Source organism: Empidonax traillii, unplaced genomic scaffold (assembly GCF_003031625.1).
Source record: "Empidonax traillii isolate 1590-97213 ecotype Southwest subspecies unplaced genomic scaffold, ASM303162v1 scaffold23:size2178997, whole genome shotgun sequence".
NCBI lineage: Eukaryota > Metazoa > Chordata > Aves > Passeriformes > Tyrannidae > Empidonax > Empidonax traillii.
In genome coordinates this window covers 718555-738132 of record NW_020955216.1, presented here as the reverse complement: position 1 = coordinate 738132, position 19578 = coordinate 718555, and the positions used below count along the sequence as shown (strand labels likewise).

Genomic DNA, 19578 nt, shown 5'->3' with positions numbered 1-19578 from the left:
CCCGCGGCCCCGGGGGCGGCACTGCGCCCTCATTGGCTGGCACACCCGGTCCCTGGGCGCTGATTGGCGCGGCCCCCGTCAGTCCCGCGGCGGGAGCGGGACGCGAGTGGGGTGCTCGCCATGGTCGGCGTGGAGCTGTTCTCGCACCCCGCGCTCTACACGCGCTACCGGGCCGGGCTCTGCTCCGCCGCGGCGCTGGCGCTGTTGTTCATCACCGCGCTCACCTATGTGCCGCCGCTGCTGGTGGCCTACCGGAGCCACGGTGAGCGCCACTCGACCCCGCGCGGCACGGCCGGACCCGGCTCGGCCCTGAAATCTCGTGCTGTCTCTGCCCTCAGGTTTCTGGCTGAAGCAGAGCACGTACCTAGAGCAGCCCACTGTGCGGTTCCGGTACGAGGTTCTCCTCGTCGCCACCACCGGGCCCGGCCCGGGCAGCTTCTTGGCGTGGAGCACGTTCCCAGCGTTCAACAGGCTGCAGGAGGAGCGGCTCCGAGTCCCGCTCCTGGCGGTAGGACTGCCCGGGGCGGCCCGGCAGCAGCGGCGAGAAGCGGGGCTGCGGAGTGGGGCAGCCGGCTCGGGGCATGAGCGGGCACTGCTGCCTGCAAGGAGCAGCAGCTTCACGAGTAACCTCGTGCCTCACATCAGAATTCAGTTGGGACAAGTGATTTTTAGCGAGTCCGGTTTAAGTCCCTCTTCAGTGCTATTGAATCGTAGAATTATTTAGGTTGGAAAAGACCCTTAAGATCATCAAGTCTAACCATTGGCCAAACTACCAGTTTCACCACTGAACCATGTCCCTAAGCACCACTGGGGGTTTGCACGAACACATCAGTTTACTTCCCTCAAATCAGTTGTGCTCTCCTCCCCATGGCTTACAATGTGAGCTTGCATGGGTTGCTAGGTAGGCTCTAGTTTTGGAAGAAGGTATGAGCCTTCTCAAGCACACAGCCTTTGCCTTGCAGTCACTATTCCTTCTGGGATTCCACAGTGGCAGTTATTTTTCTGTTTGCCTCTGTTACGAGTCCTGCTATGCTTGCAAATAGCTGAGGTGCTGGGCATTTGTGGCACAGAGGTGTAATAAGCCTCGGCTCACAGCCAGGAATGGGAGTACAGAGTCACACTGCAGTGGCAGGAGGCAAAAGCCTGACCACCAGTCATATTTGCACAGGGTCTGACAGAAGATCCAGCACTAAGGTGTGCTTTGTAGGATGCGGGGGAGATGGTCAGAATGGTATAGGGCAGAAAAGACTTTGAAGGGTCTAGTGAGCTTTCCCTTCCTGGGAGGAGCATATGAGATGTTGTATAACAGACAGTCTTGCAGGCTGCTTCTTTGTCTCCAGTTCTTGGTTTATCAAGTCAAGCAACTTTTTCTTTCTTTCCTAATGCTGCAGCTTATTTGCTTCCTTTGATTGTACATGCTGCAGTTGTGGAGGTCCCCTGGGGTTTTACCTTTTCTGTTTTTCTTTCTAACAGAAATTCCTGTATTTTTAAGAAATCATATTCTTTTAGACTAGAGAAGAAGACAAAAATCAAGATGGCAAAATGGATCAGTTGCATTTTGAATTGGAACTTCCGCTCCAACCTACAGAGCATGTACTTGGCATTCAGCTGATTCTGCTCTTTTCCTACCAGCTTTATGTGAGCATTTTTAATAATGTTTGTTGTGATGTACAGACCCTGTGTAATATTCCAATAGTGGTTATGCAAACGATGAAAAGAAACTTTTCACATTTGAAATTCCTATCTAAAAATAAGTATTTTACTAACAAATATTTAATTTTTTCCTCCTCTGCCGAGTCATTCCTAATCTAGCTCTGTTGCATATTTTGATGCGCTTTGTTAGAATTTTTTTTTTTTTTAAGCTCTATATTCTCTTGGGCTGTAGTGCAGCATAGAGGATAGAAATGCACAACAGTGAGTATCAGTGTGGGTGACACCAGGAAATAACTGAAAGTAGGGAGAAGGATATGCATTCTTACTGTTAGAGGACACACCGCTGTGTCTTGACATAACTAGTTAGTTTTCTGAGGTGGAGAGGCAGGCTGTTGAAACAGCCTAAAACTCCATAGATTTTGCTTACTTAACAACTCTTAATATGTTAGTAATGGTGTACCAGGATCTTCTGTATCTTGTAACTGGGAGGAGGAAGAAAGTGTTACAGGAAGACAAATATTAGATCAGTGATTGGTATCACAGAGAGTTACAATATTCACGACACTTCTATTCCACTGTAAATGTGAAAATTTTCCTTCATGTTGAGTGGTTGATAAAAGCTAAGGAACTTTTTTCCTTTTTGTAAGGAATGTGTTTAGTCATCTTACTGCTGTTTACCTGTGATTATGTCATTAGCCACAGACTGTTGGATTGAATTTCCTGTGGAACTTTGTAGGTATTAACTAAGTTAGATCACTTTATAAAAAAAAAAAAAATTATTTGGCGTTCCCTTGTTTAGACTAATGTAATGATCTGAAACTTGGGAGTCAGAAAAATACCGAATAGATACAAAGAGGTAAAAAAGTGTGTGTGAGGGGTGTCCCCCCACCTAAATTCTCTTTTTTTGTGTTCACCATTTCAGAGAATGTCAACATTTGTGATGCAGAGCATGGCTTTTCTTCAGTTTTTTTCTCCTGTGCCAGGGTCTCGGCTCTATATGAACGGAGACCTGAAATTGAAGCAGAGGCAATTATTGAACCATTGTGGACTGGATACCAGATACAATGTGAGCACATGTTTTTTCCCTCCCCTTCTATCCTCCTGGTATCATAGGTGACGCCCTGATTGTTTGTAGTCCTGCACAGAGTGAACTGTGAAGCTTTGGAGCTGGTGTTTTATTGTTAGGCTAAAAGAGGGAAGAGCTTATTCTGCCAAGATGTTCAGCCTGATATTTATGTGCATTCCCTCAGGGGCATGGTTACTTTGTGTAAGAAAGTCGGCAGAATTACTGTCTGGAAGACTGGACAAATAATGCTAGTGTCTCCTTGTTGTAACAGGTGTCTGTGGTCAATGGCACAAGTCCTTTTGCAAGTGACTATGATCTAACAAACATCATTGCAGCATATTGGGATAGAAATGGTAAGCCTGAATGTGTAGCTGTGAACTACAGGTCAGTAGTAGTGCACATATTGGCAGATGTTTTGTGAGGTATTTGGGTTCTGTATTAAGACCTAAAAGCCCCTTAACCTGGATATTTCCTTTCCCCATTTTAGTGACAACAGTCTTTTCAGATCCCAGCCCTCTTTGGATGACAGGAAGAGCAGCAGATACACCATTTATCATTAATGCCACTATTCGTTACCCAGTGGAAGTTATTTTATATCCTTTGAAAACTGCATAAACTGTGACATAATTGGGTTGCATTATTTGGGCCTTCACTTACAGGCCAAGTGAAAACTGTTTTCTCCTAGATTTGTTGCTAAACTTTTTCTTCATTAGCTAAGGTAATGTTGAAGTTCTGGAGTTAATGAAATACCTATTTGTCCATTCCTCCAGATGGTTCTACTTCCCTAACCACCTTCTGCCTTTCTCTACTGGGAACTCGTGTTGCTTTTCAGCTTTACTAAACAGACCTTAAAGGCAGTTTCTTAGCCATTTTCAGTGAATATTCTTAGTGAATCTTGCTTTGTTCATTATGTTGTTGCTCATTTTCTCAGACAAGAGTAAGCCTGTGTTTAAAAGAGTCTATATGGAGTATAATTCCTATGAGGTTTGTTTACCTGCCTGCCTATTACCAATAACAACTTTCTGGTGAGTCAGGCACAAAATAGGTACTTTATCCAGAATTGGTTTAAATGCTTTCTAGGGCAGATATTCTCTGCAGCTTTTGTTACCTACTATTGTAAAAGACTTCTAGGTGTTTCTGTGGTTCAGAGGCTTCCATTTGCCACAAAACCTGATATCTTAACAGATTTTGTACCTGTCTGCCTCTGAGTTCCTTTGTTTACTTATTGCAATCAGAAGCTTCTTCATTAACACTCCTTGACTTTCTTTAAATATCAGCCAGGATTTTGGGAAATTATTAAATTTGCCTGGATCCAGTATGTCAGCATCCTCCTTATCTTTCTTTGGGTGTTTGGTAGGATTAAGATGTTTTTGTTCCAGAATCACGTGTTGACTACAATTCCAGTATCATCAGTTCTGCCAACGTCTCCAGTACTAGGCTACAAACAGCACCAGTTCTGAGGAGATGCCTGAGAACACTTTCAAGAAACACAGTTCAAAAATAGTCACCCACTTTTATTCTCTATTCACTTTTTACTTTCAAAGATCCGAATTTTGTAAGTATGTTCCAAGTATGCTCTGTTTGTGCTTTCTTTTTAAATATATGTTCATTCATATAATTTTTGGGGAACACTGCTTTGGAATTGAAAATTTTAATTTTTTTTTACAATTAAAAGTTAAATAACAGCCTTTTTTTTTTTTTTCCAACTGGAACATGCTTTAAAAGCCAGTAGGAAGAAATGAGTCTGCTTTTACATTATCTTCATTTTACTACACCTTGAAGACTGAAAATAATATGCTAAAAATAACAACATAAACTGTATTTTTACTGTCTTGTGAATTAATTCACTGCTGACTTAGACTTCTGTCCAGAGCTATTTGTACATGCATTGATGTGCACCATGAAATGAAACAAACTATGAGGAATGTGAAAAAATGTATGGATGAGTTAAGATCAGAGACACTCCTGTCACAGTACAGCCACAGTTATGTGGCACAGTTACATGCTCAGCAATTTAGTTATTAAATTGGATGATGGATAAATTCAAGGTTGATGTGAGAAACTGGGTTGTGGGTGATAGCTGTGTGCAAGGTTTGCACAACCACTTACTATTGGCATTATTACTGTAGCACTAGACCATTAATTGTGAATAGTAAAACAGAGAAGCCTGGTATTTATTGAAAGAAAAGTAACAAAAAATACTACCAGAGAAGCTTTGGAGTTCCAAAGCAAGTGAATAACTACTTTCAGAACTTAAACAGCTTAGAACTGATAACAATTATAATCACCTGGTGAAGATGATATTTACCAAATATAATCACTTTTTCAGATGACTCAGTTCCCTGAATGAACTTGGTATGTGTCTGCACAAGCATTAGGGTGGGCATAAGCAAGGGGTGGAAATCTCTGGAGAGACCACAGGACCTCATTTTAAGGATTTGAATGTTGTAGTCTCGCAAAAATGGAATGGGTAACAGTCTTCCTCCTAGCTGAACAGAAACATGTTTAAGGTAGCAACAGGAACAGGAAAGAGACTAGTGTCAGAAAACAACAGTATCGGGAACCTCCATTAATTCCTATCTCACTATTCTCTCCTGTTGTAGCCTTTCACATTAAGTTATGACCAGTGATGCTGCTCAGAGCAAGAGTTCAGTGAATGCATGTGAAATAAGAAATGGAGAATAGGTCTGGTTTAGGAAATACAAATTAAAATATCCTTGTGTTCTCTTTTCATTTAGAAAGGGAAAGCTGGAAAAAATCCTCTACAGTAATTTAAGCAGAGAACTATATAATTTAAAAGGAGGAAATCAAAGAGTTATTTGTTTGCCAGTGGCATGTAAGTGTTTAGTATGACCTGAAACAATCCCTCCATTTCTTTTGAAAGAGGTGTGCTTCATGACTGTGGTGAGTAAGTGAATGCAGGGTAAACGGAGCCCTAAGGGCAAGTGTGACCAGAGCAGGGGGAAAAAAACAAACTTATTTGTGGTGCCTCTGCTGTGGTAACTTCCTGGAACACTGTTATACTGAAAATAGTTCTTGGTTCATAGTTCTGACTCCTTTCTCAAGCTTGAAGAGACATTCTACTTCTGTAAGTAACCAAGCGGTAGAAAAAAGCTAAGATTTTATGGCTGCAGCAATAAACTGAACTACAGGGAAAAAATATTCCTGAGAATCCGATGCAAGTACCATTAAGGGAGGTTTAGGAAGGAAGAGCCTTTCTCAGAAGGCTGTCTGCAAGGACTCTTCCTTTAGCTTTCTAAATGACCCAAAATAAAAAGACAACCATCTGAAACCACTGCCATCCACCACAGTGCTACTACACACATCTTATGTGTACACATATGCCAGAGAACAACCTAAATGCTCTTCACTGAGGAAGGACACAGTGGGTTGCTGTGATTAATCAAATTCATGTAAGTGGTTCTGTAAGGAGAAAAAGTAAGCGTCTGGTTAAAGGTCCTATGCATAAATTGAAGTGGCAATGTGGCCATGTAAGAGCCATGTTTCAGGAGTCTTTTAAGAGGTGGAGCTGGGATAAAAAAAACGACCCCGGTGCTCGTTAACTGGCCGAGCAGCCCGTTTGCAGGGGCAGGACCCTCCGGTTCTGCTCGCCTGGGTCTGGGGCGGGCTCGGGGGCAGAAGGAAGAGGGGGAGGAAGAGGAGGGGGCTGCTGCGGCAGGCGGGCCCGAGGCACTGGCGGCGCTGCCCCGAGCCGTCCCCGGCGGGTGCCGCGCTCGTGGCCGCGGCGGGGCGGGCGCCGGTGCCGCTCGAGCCGCTGGTGCTGGGCGGAGCCGCCTCTGCCGGGCTGCGCCTCTGCCCGGGGATGCTCTCGGAGCGGGGCGGATCGGCTCCCTCCCGGGCTCCTCCCGCTGCCCCGGCGCCTCGGCCACGTCTGAAAGCGGCTCATTGTCTCTGCCGGCTGCTCGGAGCCTCGGCGGTGGCGGCGGAAAGGTACGGGCGGGCTGCTGCGGGTGGGGGTGGCGGCTGCTCGCGGGGGACTCGTCGTCCCGGTCAGACCGTTTTTTCCGGTCTCAACGGTGCTTATGTTCAGCCGCACTACGCTTCAGGGATGCGTTCGAGCCATTCGTACTCGCACTAGGTTTTGGGGGATGTATTCGAGCCGTTGGCACTCGAGCTACGTTTCGGGGGACGTTTTCGAGGAGTCTGCCCTCGCCCCTGCCCGTGGCGGTGAAGTAGCGGTAGCACCAGGTGCGGCGGAGTCGTTGTCCGCCGTCTCGAGCCGGCCGTTGTTGGAGGTGTAGGCGGTTGTTGACAGAGGTCAAACTGTCGAAAACCAGAGCTTTTTTTGGTTAGGTTTTTGTTCTTCTTCTTTCCTCTTCCCTAGAGAACATGGCTGATTCAGGTTGAGGTGGTAGAGTTAGGGAATGAAATAAGGTGCTTTAGAGGACATTTCCCGTCTTTCTGGGAAATCCCTTCCCATTTTTCTATTGTGTCCAGCCTCTCTTTCCAGGTGAAGGTCATATACCGGTCTTTATTTCTTAGTTGCTTCAGTGGCATATGCAGGGCACACCTCAGCCCATTTGTCCTCTGACGGTTTGAGTTTGAGGACACTATTGTACCGCTGCAGGCAGAGTCTCAAGTAAGTGAATAGCATTCAGTCGCTGCAGGTGTCTCTTTTTCACCCCAGTTTTGCCATAGTAAAAATTCCTAACAAAAATTGCAGCTAAGCAGACCTCGTTTCCTGAGCACCAGTAATTCTAGTAGCTGAAAACACTGTGATCTTCAGCTGCACTGCATGGAGAAACAGGTGGTGTAGGGCTATGCCTCGATACTGCCTTTTCTTCAGGCTGGACAACTTTATCTAACTCCAAAAATTATAAATAAAACACAAAGGAAACAGTACCCTTAAAAAACCCACACCTCTAATTGCAATGTAATTAAATCCATGGTACGTTTAATTGTATCATAAATTATTTAAGCCTGATAATTTCCTAGAAACAGTTGTTCCAATCTCATTTGCCCCTAGATTGTGAAAAGAAGTACATTTCCAAAAGCTAAATTAACAGTATCAGCTGGAGTACTTATATATTGTTATAATTCAGAATTATTACAGTACATTTACTGTACTTTAATTATTTTAGTTGCAGTTTCACTGTTCTATTAAAAAATTAAGTAGGCTTTTGAATTTCAACTATTTACTATTGGCCAGCTATTAGAAAGACTTAACTTTTTGAAGTAGCAATACTTATGGAAGGCACCCTCCAAATGAACTTTTTCTTTCCCCATTCAAAGATCAATCTGCATATTGTTGGCAATAACAGCCTTAGGAAGGTGTGTGATTTTTAGCTGCAGAAGAACACTGGAAAGGAATGTTTCGTCAGCAGGGTGATTACAGCAAGATTTACTAGTACTGTTGTTGCGTCGTTTTCTTTGACCAGCTTTGTCACATTCCTGCATTTCACTTCTTAAAACAGCAAAGTGTGTTCCTAATGTTAAGCCCACAGAAGCAATTCTGGTGGTGATTTCATTGGTGTGATGTCTTATAGGTGAAGTATGCAGTGAGTAAACATCTCCATGAGGGATCGTAGACCTTCAGGTGATCTTTGCTCTATTTATCGCACCATGCACAAATATTTTCCTATTATTTCTACAAAATGCATGATGACATTTACCATTATTATTCTTTTCACAGTCGGTACTGCTGCATCTGGGGAATCATAACTACATAACTACATATATTCATCTTGTATGATTGCTCTGAAAAGTCAGCATTTAGTGTATGACAAACATACAGGATGATGATTGTTGGCTACCAAAAGGCTGAACACATGATAGAGCATTAGGTATTTGTTTTTCAGTGGAAAAGATCAATCTGGGGGAATTAATTGAGAACATTATACGAAATTGAAGTAATTTCTGTGTAATCTATAAAGACTTTGGCTTTAAAAGTGCTGCATAAGCTGTTTTGAAATAATGTGTGCTGGATGTTTTCTTAGACTCAAAATGACCAGGGAAGACTGACAAAGACAGTTAATATTCAGTTGCTCAGAAGTCATTGTAGGGGAGCAGTTATTTATAATTCTTCACTCAGATATTTTGCTTTATTCCAGCCAGGGTTTTCAGTCTTCCCAGAACAGACTTAGGCCTGTTGGTTCTGAGGGAGTCTTTCATCCCAGCCTTTTGTCCCAAACTCAGAGAGAGAGCATGTTTCTTTACAGCTCTAATGTGAGACACTCTCTTTCTGTTTTTCTACCAACTTTTTAGTATCCCAGAAAAAAAAAAAAAAAAATTGAGCAGTGTAAATAGGAGTTTTTTTTTTTTTTTTTTTTTTGTTATTTGTTTGTTTTAGCTATAAAGTTTATTGTTGACAATTTTCTACGTCTCTCCAGGTTGAATTCTGTGCTGAAAGGAAGTTACTTAGAAACTGTACTTCTTTCAGAGCTGACCTGCAAAGATCTCATTACTCAGTTTCAACATTACGTGACTTACGCGGCAAAGGAATAAAAGTCCCCGAAAGCAAGAGCAAAATAATCATTCATTACACAGTTTCTTTCTCTCTTTTCTGCCATTCTGGGTCTGAAAAGTGCACTCTTTAGAAAACAAGCCCTGCTACCACTGGCTGTATTTTTACCCTGCTTGGTAAAACTGGATAGCTTTCTGTGTTGTATTTAGTTTCTTGGCAAGCAGTGGCAGATACCAACAGCCCTGCAGCTCAGCAGTCTATCAGAGACAGTTTAAGTCATGAAGAAAATGATTGCTCTGTTGGCCAGTTTGTATAATTTCCTTTGGACGTTATGGAAGAATAGTTATTCTGGGACTGTCCCAGGGTTCATCTAGTCTAGGATCTTGTTTCCATTAGTAGCTGTTAGCAGGCAGGCCCAGTGACAGAGCTTGACTTAGGACTGTCAACTAAGCCATATATGCAGATGCTTTTGAGGTCACAGTTTGAACATTTTCATTGGCCTGCAAAGAGATGATTGTGCCTTAAGAATTTGTGAGAGTACAACTTCTGATTATTCTACTCTTTACCAGAGCTCTCCCTGAATAACCATTATCACAAAGAAAGTACTACTGCTACTATCACAGAAAAGGAATAACAGTGTAACTTTTATTAACATAATTTATGCTTAGCAGTATTCAATATTTACAAGAGCATATAGTGTGATGCCACCGAGTACTGCAATACTTCATGCCTGAGAGGTGTTGGAGTGCTCTATGCTGCAAATTGCTGTCTGTCACAGTCTGTTTTTCTGCCTGCTGTAGCTCCCTCACCACTTAGGGACAGAATGATTGCGTGAGTCTTTGAGGAGGTGCTCGCTAGAGTTTTGTCACCGAGGTGGCATCTGGAGTGGCAGTAAGGACATCTGGCCCCTCTGCTGCCCTTTCCCCCATGCCTGTGGTCAGCAGGCCTGCTCTGGTCAGGCAGGTGCAGCCGAGGAAGCACCTCTGTGGAGCAAAGAAGGAAGAAAGGAGGCAGAACGAGCCCCTCTGGCTCTCCTGAGAGGAGCCTGGGATGGACAGGTGATGCCGCTGAGCCATTGGCAGAGGAGGAGGGCACTGGCACAAGGAGAGGTGAGGCAATGCTGAGCAAGTCATAGACTAGTGTTTCACCTAGTAACCAATGCAGTTTTGGCACATTGCCTTTCTGTGCTGAAAGAGCTGGCCTAACAGCACCCTCTGGTGAGTCCTGAGAGGCTTTTCTTCCATTACTTGCTTTTAATCAATGTAATTGTTGAACTCTTGTATACTTCTGCTGCCACAGCATTTTGAGGCGGGGTTTCATATTTTTAGGTTCAGCATACAAAGAGGTTTTGTAATGAGAAATCATTGATTCAATTCCCCCAATTTTCCCATTTTTAGCAGTTGTGAGAGAGTGTTTTTGCAGTTGTTCTCTCCAGGCCAGTTGTGATTTCCCTGTTCTAGGGAACTCTTTTCTAGGCTGAGGAGTAATAGTCACTTCAGTATTCCTTTTACAGAAGTCATTGACTATCCTTGTGCTTGATCTTCATTCCTTACTGTATTCAGCTATATTGTCTTGAAGAATTCTTGTGGGCACATCAGCACTAAGAACTTAATGGATTTTATTATGTCAAATGAGTGTGTGTCTGTATTTGCTAGCCTGCATGGTTTCAAGAGTCGAGTGTGTTGATATATGTCTCTCTCACAGTGACAAGTAACAAATTGTGTAAATGCAGCTAGATAGCAAATATGGAGATGATCTGCATACACGAGGACTTGTACCTTCCTAATACCTTGCCTGCTAACTTATACTGATTGCTTACAAGTGGAATCTGCACAACTGAGGGCACAAAGGGGTAGGTGCCAAAAACCTCTCATTAAAAGCTGTGAGGAATGCATATGGTTTGCACTTTGATTACAAAGTAAAACAATTCCACTTGGGGTTGATATGCCTAAAATTTTATAGGAGTTATATGCAGACATTTCTAACTCCCAAATAGGTAATTCCCTTAAATGCAAACTCGGGATATTCAGTCTTGGGATATATGTGCTCCAGACCAAAGATACCTGTCAGCTGCTTTTTCATTTTATCATCTGTGGCTAGATGTGGCTTCAGGTTGTGAGTTTTCACCCATCTTCTGCAGTTTGAAAAATAAAGGGTTGTGCACAAGCGTCCCCTGGTGTAGCACCCTACTGTCACTGCAGAGTACAGCACTCACATTAGAAAAATGTTTTTTATTTCAGCAGCCAGTTACTGATGTTCCCATCTACTCCTTTTAGGGAATAGAAGTCCTCGTAGTGTCAAACTGAAACAGAAATACAGTGGAATCGTTTGGAAGGATTTTTTTTTTGTCCCTTGGCAGTATTTATGAATATTCAAGTTTTCTATTGTGTTTTATCGTTATTTTGCCACACCAGCAATGGTTCACCAGCATTTCTCTTCTCTTTTTCAGCTTTTCTAATTGCTCTTCCTCGGTGAGAATGGCAAGGATTCGGATTCCTAGCACAGTCGTTATACTTTTTGTTACAGTTCAGACTGGATTCTTACTCTTCATGTACGCCCGGTACAGCAGCTTCATGCCTCAGGCTGAGGAGAAACCATCACAAGTCCACATCCTCATTCTCTCCTCCTGGCGGTCGGGATCTTCCTTTGTCGGGCAGCTTTTCAGCCAACACCCCAATGTCTTCTACCTGATGGAGCCTGCGTGGCACGTGTGGGTGACAATGTCTCAGAACAGTGCCAAAGTCTTACACATGGCAGTGCGGGACTTAGTCCGGTCGGTCTTCCTGTGTGACATGTCTGTGTTTGATGCTTACATGCCTTGGAAAAGAAACTTATCCGATCTTTTCCAGTGGGCAACGAGTCGGGCTCTGTGCTCAACTCCTGCTTGTGACTCTTTTCAACGCACTGACATCACCAGTGAAATGGCCTGCAAGACTCTTTGTGGACGGTATCCGTTCAGCAAGGTGGAGGAAGCCTGTAAAACTTACAGCCATGTTGTCATCAAGGAAGTTCGATTCTTTGACTTGAAGGTCCTCTACCCTCTTCTCACTGACCCATCCCTGAATCTCAAAATTATTCACCTGGTCCGTGACCCCAGGGCAGTCGTTAAGTCACGAGAACAATCTGTGAAAGCATTAGCCCGTGACAATGGAATTGTCTTGAGTACCAATGGCACTAAAGTGGAAGACAGCAAATACAAAGTCATGCAAGAGATTTGTAGAAGTCATGTTCAGATTTATGAAACGGCTACTCTAAAACCACCTAATTTCCTTAAAAATCGCTATTTAATGATCCGTTTTGAAGATCTGGTGAGAGATCCATTGTCAGAAATCTCAGAAATGTACAAATTTGCGGATCTTAATTTGACCCCCAGGCTCAAAAGCTGGATCTATAATATCACACATGGACAGGGACCGGGGAAAAAAAAAGAAGCCTTCAAAATCACGTCTCGAGATGCACTTAGTGTTTCACAGGCCTGGAGAAATGTTCTTCCCTTTCAGAAAGTTAAGAAAGTACAGGAAGTTTGCAAAGGTGCTATAAACATGCTTGGCTATCAGCTGGTGGATTCCGAAAAAGAACAAAGAGATCTGACGTTGGATTTAGTGTTGCCAAGACGACAAAATCAATTCAGTTGGTTATCATTTAATCCAAAGCACTGAAACATTATTTTTGAGAAATTGGGGGGGGAGGGGGAAGTGGGGTAGATGTTTGAGTGTTTCTCTACTGCTCAGCATATAGTGATTGGAAAATCCTTGGCTGTTGACTTTAAGTATCTTTCTGTCTACTATTTTTCCGTTAATGGAAGGAGTTTTTTTTCCTGAGGTTCTTACACCTCTAAAACAAAAAAAGGCAAGATAATTGTCAGATTGTAAATATACAACTGAGCTGTGCTGTTCACAGCATTGTTTTAAAGTACTATAATTTAAGTACTTTCTGTCACAAGAGGAATTCTCAAAGATGTCTTTTCGATAATAGTTCACTCCTGTTTTCATGTTTTATATATTTAAGAATCACAGTTTATTTGTATAAATGGAATGAAGTAGATACTAAATTCCTTCATTTGACTTTTTTCTTTCCTTTAAAGTTGTTGTGCAGTTGTGTATCTTTTTTAGACTTCTCTAGATGTTTTAAACTTTCACATAAACGTTTTCCAAAAGCTGGAGCAAGTTCTGTTGTAAAAGGCTTAAACAGGAACTTAATTTATTGATTTCATAATGATTCCCTTGGAGCGGCAACATTTACAATCAGATACTTAAATGTGATGTTTGGCATGGAGTGCAAAAAGCAAAAAATGCGTGAAGAATCTTTGAGTAGAATCACAGGTGAGTGATGGTGTCCCTGTCACCTTCTGTGACACAGAGCAGGTGCACACCTGCTCCTGCAGGGAAGTTACCCTCTGTCTTCAGGACGACACGTTGCCAGTGAAGATCACGGAGTTGGCTGGGAAATGCTCGGAGAGGCGGCAGCTCGCAGGGAGGACAGGCTGGCCCTGGAGCCCGGGAGGGGGGGCAATGGGCGGAGAGCCAGGGGAGGAGCGGGGCGGGGATTAGGCAAGGGGTGCCTTTCCCGGTGGATGGCTCTGTCCCTTTTCCCCTTCGCGTGTGGCCCGTGAGGGTGAGGAGGGGCGGGCTCAGCTGGGGGACAGCTCTCGGCGGTCACCCGGGTGCCCCCTCCACCAGGAGCGGCTGAGGGGGGTGGTCCCAGGGCATCTCTCCAGGAACGAAGGTGAGAGCATCTCTTAGGGGCTGGCGGAGCACCTGGATGTACCTGGAGATGGAGCTTTGCTCAAGCAAGGTGCCAAGGGACGAGCCCTGTGCCCAGGGGCAGTGCAGGGGTGGGGAGCAGCACCTGAGCAGGTGGGGCAGTGTGGGGGCACGGGGAATCACACGGAATCTCACAGAATATGCTGGGTTGGAAGGGACCCACAAGGATCATCGAGTTCTACCATTAGCCCTGCACAGGACCATCTGCAAGAGTCACATCATACGCCTGAGACTACCATCTGAAGCTTCTTGAACTCATTCAGGCTTGGGAAGATGCAGCTCGAGGGAGAGATTGGAGGTTTCATTTATTGGTGTGAACGTACAGTGCAGGGAGTGACATGGGATATAAGCACTGTAGGTGCTCAGGCAGGTGATCCAGCACTCAGGGGAGGGAGTTACTTTCCTGAGGACCTGAAGTTCCAGTTGCTTCCAGTTGCAAGAAGCTTCCATTTTGGGGCAGAGCTCCAAGAGGAGGGAACCTGAATCTGCCTCTTCTGATAAATCTGTAAGTATGGGAGGCTCTAGGAAGCTCACTGCTGTGACTAGCAATTCTTTCTCATTTAGCAGCTGTACTGCCTAGTTATATCTGGCAAATGCCACTAGAGTTTCTACTCTGCAGATACTGTTACACCTACTGGGTACAGTGAAGAGTCTGGCACACTTAATTACCTTAGTTCAGGTAGGCCAACAGTGACATTTCAGAACACGTATTATGGTAATTGGCATATTTCTTAATTTTTGTGACTGTGGTGCCTATTTGCACAGGCACATTTTGAGATTAGGTGCTGTGAAGCTTCTTAAAATAAACAAGACCTAAACATTGGTTACCTTAGCAGTATTTCAGCCTTGGACTGTTCTGAACAACACAGCCTAATACAGAATGCAGTTTATCTTCACCTTCTTTGTATCAGTTTTGTCTTTTAATGTAGAACATTAAAAATACATTTATCAAAACTGAGAAGTTCCTCTAGGTCAATTCCTTTCCTGTCATAGTTTGGCACAATAAATCCACACAGTGCATTTGGCACGTAAGAGTTACTGGGGATACATTTGAATTTTGGCTCAATCTTTCTTTGTAATGATTCTCAAATTCAGGGATGTGGTGTGAATTCTCAGAATGCTAAGTCTTGTGCCCTTCTACTTAAGGGTAGGATCCCACAGCCCTGTGCTGGAGTAAAATGGAAGAAATTCATCCTTGCATAATACTTCAGAAATTAGTTTCCTTTTCAGCAGATCACGTATTGCCAGCAATTTGTGTTAGCTCAGTAGATTCTGAGCAAGTAGACCTGAAACAGTTGCAGTATTCAAATAAGATGATAATTCTGAACACACCCTGTTAGTTTCAGTGGATAAGTTGAAGTTCTGTGACTGGAGTCTAAATGTGGTTTGTCTTTTTTTTAATTGATATGTGCCAAGAGCAACTGTACCTCTAAATTCCTATAAAGCTAAAATCACTGTATACCCTACTGATCTGCTATATTGTTTTCTGCCCCCTCTTGTCCCTCCTTGTCTCCAGTATTGTGTATCAGTCCCTTCTCCTGGTCCCTGAGCTCATCAACCTCTGCACAGCACTCCATAAACACGCAGTCTGAGGCGAGTGGACCTGCAGCTGAATGGAAGTGACTGTGTTGGTAGTCTGACAGCTCACTGCTGTTGTCTTCTTGGCTGAGAAGGAGAGATTGGCTTTCTTGGGAAAAATCAAAGGTCCAAACCTCATCCCTCTGTGTAGCTTTAAGAGATGTGCTGTGTTCCAGCAAAACTTTGATTTTAGGAAATTTGTCAATCCAACACAAAAGTGGCTTCACTAAATATGGTCATTTGAAGTGTTGCACCCACATCTATACCAGCCTATATAAATAATGCATAATGTTTAATTTTATTTAATATAAATGTCTTGATCTCTGGATATGAACTAGAATAACCTCACTTCCAGTGAAGGTTAATTTGGCAAAACCCTACACTTGGTATTGAGTCCTCAGCTTCTGTTGTGTCCAAACACTCTGGGATTCTACTGACATCACTTTGCATATGGGATAACTGGCGTATCTTTCCAGGCATTTGAGAAATTTACCACTCTCCTATACAAAAATACCTAATATATGCATATGCAGCTTTTTGGGTTGGGTTTATTTTATTTGCATCCCACAGTGCAAACTCACAAGTTCTAGTCAAAACTATCAATTGAGCACAATTAAGTGTAGAAGTCTAGGATAATTAAGTGTTCTGTTTATCCTCAGTCACAGGACAAGGCACTCCATGAGCACAAGGCAGAATGACAGCTTAGCTTTGCTCTCCTACTTTACCAGCAGCTTCCTGGCTGTGGTCAAAGACCCACGTACAAACCCAATAGAACTTTTAGTCCTCTAAAAGTAAATGTTTAGGACACCAGGGAACTTTGTGCCCTGAATTACTATTTTGCCCAATACAATTGTGCAGTACTTGCAAAGCTTCTCTGTCTTTATAAATCATGTTTTTGTAGAAATATTATCAGGAAGAGTACTAGCATATAACTGAGTGAGGAAACTTAAGCCAGGCACAATTATTTCACACCACCCAGCAAGCAAAGAAGATTCTGTGGCTTTATGACAGTGTTCAAAAATAGATGTGCACTTTTCACTTCCTTGTCCATCAGTTTTAGGCTTCATAGTTTGAATCACCTTGGCCTGGGCTTATTTTTACTCTTTATCTCTTGCTCATAGTCAGCAGTGATGCGCATGGGTATTTAACATCTCATTTTATTTAAAGTTACTAGTTGTGCTCTGTAAACTGCACATGAACTTGGGGTGATCCTAGACATTTCTGCTACAAGTGACTGAAAAGTGGTTGTGGGAGATGCTGTGGGGGAAGGAGAGAAGCGGTGTAGGATTTTTTGGGTTTCAGAGTGTGGGTTTCAGACTGCTTTTATTAAGGCAGCCTTTCATAGCTTGTTGGTAAAAGTGTTTTTTTCAATGACATCTAGTGGCAGAGCTCAGAATGACAATATTCTGATGGGAACAGCTCTCCAGATGTTGGTAGTGACTTGGCTTTCCAGAGTTTGTGATACTGGCAGCTTGTCAGGAATGGCAACATAGCACATAGGATCTGTACCATGCTGGTTTGATTTCACCAGTGATGAAAAATCAGCAGCCCTACGAGTCTCATTATTTGGCCCTTCCAAAGATAAAGCAGCTTCATAACTCGGGGGACAGAGGGTGTTAAGGAGTTTTAAAATATGATCCTGATTATATTTTTTTGAATGCTCGATATTTTTAAACTCATAGTGGGTACAAAATTATGTTGATTATAAATCATTAACTTAGCAGCTGAGTCAGTATGTGATGAGAAGCACAGAACAGCAGAATTCGTACTAGAACCACTGGGAAACTAAAGGATATGCTGCTGTATTTGAAGAGATGTTTTTGGGTTTACACTGTCAATTAAATGCTGATAAGGACGCTTGCTTCGGTTGCACCTGTACATCAGAGTTCTCCCTTGGTTATAAAAGCAAGAAATCTCTCTACTACCTGTACCAAATACACTCTTTTATTTCACATGTAAAAAACCCTATACATAGACTCACACAGGTAAATCCTCTGGACTAACCTTAGCACAAACATTACATTTCTGCCTGTATCTTCTGGGCATAAACTACATGATATGATTATATTTCCATTCCAAGACTTTTGGTCTCTTCTGTTACTGAAAATGGAAACATAATGGGACTGCAGTTTTGTTCCCAGCTGGCCACAATTGCTCCTAATCTAAAACAGGTCACTGTTCCAAAGAAGAATCTGCACAGGCCCCAGTTCTAATTTCTGGTTTTATTCATTGGTCTCTTGTGGTTAGTGAGATAAAGTGAATGGAAAGCAACAAGCAAGAACTAGCTGGGACTTCTTTGCTTATAACTGAGCACAGCAGAAAAATCATGATCTTGATATTCCCGTTTCCAACTTTCCCTGTAGTGTTGTGCTCAGAATGTTTTTCCTAAATTTTGCAGTTAATCAGGCATAATCATTGGAAGCCATGACATGCTAACTTTCTTCTTGCTTTAAAAATAAAACTTAGGACAGGTGCAAAATAGAAAGAGCTTTGAAGATGTGATACACTTTGCCCGTGAAGAGAAACTTTTTCTTCTGGCTGATGAGGTAATGGAATATTGTGTTCTCTCAAAAGCACAGCTGAGAGTACTCATATGAAGCATAATTTTGTTCCGTGGGTGGTATTGGTATTTTTTAAGTACAGGGAACAGATTCTCTGTTATCATATCAAGACATGAGCAAACATTCAGGATACTTAGTGTCAAAGGACCAATATAACAGGTGGCTTGATCTGGATTTGAACCAGAGAGAAAGCGCAGGGAGCACAAGGAAGAACTTTGTTGGAACTGACCTAAAAACCTGTGTGAAGCTGAGACCACTTCAAATGAGAGAAACAGAAGGGAAATCAATTTAAACATGCAAGTAAAGGTTAAATTGTATACAAAGAAGCTCACTGTTCTCCCAAAGGCTGAACCTTTAACTATGTCACATGATATAAAGTATATCATGACAGTAACTATTACTTAACAAAGAACCTTGTATCTTCTAACAGCCCTTAAGTTTTCAGTGTTACCACTGTTTCTTCAGATCTGTCTCTCTAAAAGGCCATGTTTTGTCCTTAGCTGGGAGAACAGAGCACATTAATGTCTTCTGACTGTTCAGGTTTACCAGGACAGTGTGTACTCTGAAGGATGCCAGTTCCATTCTTTCAAAAAGTTTCTGTGTGAGATGGGACCTGAGTACTACAAAAATGCTGAGCTGGCCTCTTTTCACTCCACCTCTGAGGGATATATGGGCAAGTAAGTCTGATTTAGTTTTTTTTTTTCATCTTCCTCATTAATCTGGTTGGACAGCCCTTTCATGTTACTGACCTGAAGGTAATCCACCATCTCCTATGAATTTTACCTAAAAACTATCAAAAGAAGGAAAAAAGCATTTAAAGCATAGAGTAATGGATTAGCTCTGTGGTTTTCAAAGCACCAAGTTATAAGCACATTTATTGCAGACACCTAATGTCTCAGTTCCACAAAGGTGAAATCCTACACTCCCAATCCAGACCTGTGATAATGGAAAATTGGTCTCCAGCATTCAGAGGAACAGCTCAATAACTGCTGGGATGTCTGATGCTGGAAATGTTTGGGTTTGGTTGTTTTGGGGAGGAGGAGATGGGGAGGAGTGTGCTGCTATAGCCGTGTGCTCCTGTTTTGACAATTAAACAACCCATGTGAACTCACCTGACAGGGAAGCTGCATGTTCACCTTCATCTCTGTATGGGATACTAGGACTTACTGACATCCCATGTAGTTCCAGCTTAAACCATTATCAGTGTAACAGTTGTTTCAACAACCTCCATGTCATATATTGTAAGATTCTCCTTAATTGTCTTCCCCCTTCTGCAATCACTTTCATTGCTTTCCCAGTATTTGTACATTTGAGGTTGACCGATCTTTTCTGTTCACTTTGTCACAGATGTGGCTACAGAGGAGGTTACATGGAGGTCATTTACTAGCACTCAGAAATTAAAGGAGAAGATTGTTAAACTGCTTTCTGTTTGCCTTTGTCCCCAAGTCTCAGGACATGCAGCAATGGATATTGTAGTGAATCCTCCAGTATCTGGAGAAGAATTTTATGCGCAGTTCATAAAGGTCAGCAATA

The 19578-nt window shown here is 42.8% G+C and overlaps 2 protein-coding genes across 6 annotated transcripts; both read left to right on the top strand.

Moving 5' to 3' along the window:
* Positions 1-82: 82 nt before the first annotated feature.
* On the top strand, positions 83-11707 carry TMEM231 (transmembrane protein 231). 2 transcript variants are annotated; one of them, XR_003573407.1, is made up of 8 exons: positions 83-262; positions 339-508; positions 1510-1638; positions 2576-2719; positions 2991-3072; positions 3207-3312; positions 3990-4274; positions 11593-11707. XR_003573407.1 is itself a non-coding variant. In XM_027902995.1 (7 exons), exons 1-7 carry the CDS (start codon positions 121-123, stop codon positions 4177-4179), a joined length of 963 nt encoding a protein of 320 aa, XP_027758796.1. In that variant the 5' UTR covers positions 83-120; the 3' UTR covers positions 4180-4562. The 2 variants fall into 2 exon arrangements, 1 of the variants encoding a protein (XP_027758796.1); XM_027902995.1 differs by lacking the exon at positions 11593-11707 and having other exon boundaries at positions 3990-4562.
* Positions 4166-13226, top strand: LOC114067474 (carbohydrate sulfotransferase 6-like). Of its 4 annotated transcripts, none has more exons than XM_027902957.1 (2): positions 4166-4274; positions 11593-13226. In XM_027902957.1, exon 2 carries the CDS (start codon positions 11621-11623, stop codon positions 12800-12802), a length of 1182 nt encoding a protein of 393 aa, XP_027758758.1. In that variant the 5' UTR covers positions 4166-4274; positions 11593-11620; the 3' UTR covers positions 12803-13226. The 4 variants fall into 4 exon arrangements, with proteins under 4 accessions (XP_027758758.1, XP_027758750.1, XP_027758740.1 ...); XM_027902949.1 differs by lacking the exon at positions 4166-4274 and adding an exon at positions 4874-5807; XM_027902939.1 differs by lacking the exon at positions 4166-4274 and adding an exon at positions 6488-6670.
* The last annotated feature ends 6352 nt before the right edge of the window (positions 13227-19578 follow it).

What these genes read in the sequence shown, in the direction of transcription:
- TMEM231 (XM_027902995.1), top strand. Translation starts at nt 121, where the DNA reads ATGGTCGGCGTGGAGCTGTTCTCGCACCCCGCGCTCTACACGCGCTAC. An exon ending in TCCGAGTCCCGCTCCTGGCG is followed by an intron (nt 509 to 1,509) that starts GTAGGACTGCCC and finishes ATATTCTTTTAG; the next exon opens with ACTAGAGAAGAAGACAAAAA. An exon ending in AGCATATTGGGATAGAAATG is followed by an intron (nt 3,073 to 3,206) that starts GTAAGCCTGAAT and finishes TCCCCATTTTAG; the next exon opens with TGACAACAGTCTTTTCAGAT.
- LOC114067474 (XM_027902939.1), top strand. Translation starts at nt 6,543, where the DNA reads ATGCTCTCGGAGCGGGGCGGATCGGCTCCCTCCCGGGCTCCTCCCGCT. An exon ending in TCGGCGGTGGCGGCGGAAAG is followed by an intron (nt 6,671 to 11,592) that starts GTACGGGCGGGC and finishes TCTCTTTTTCAG; the next exon opens with CTTTTCTAATTGCTCTTCCT.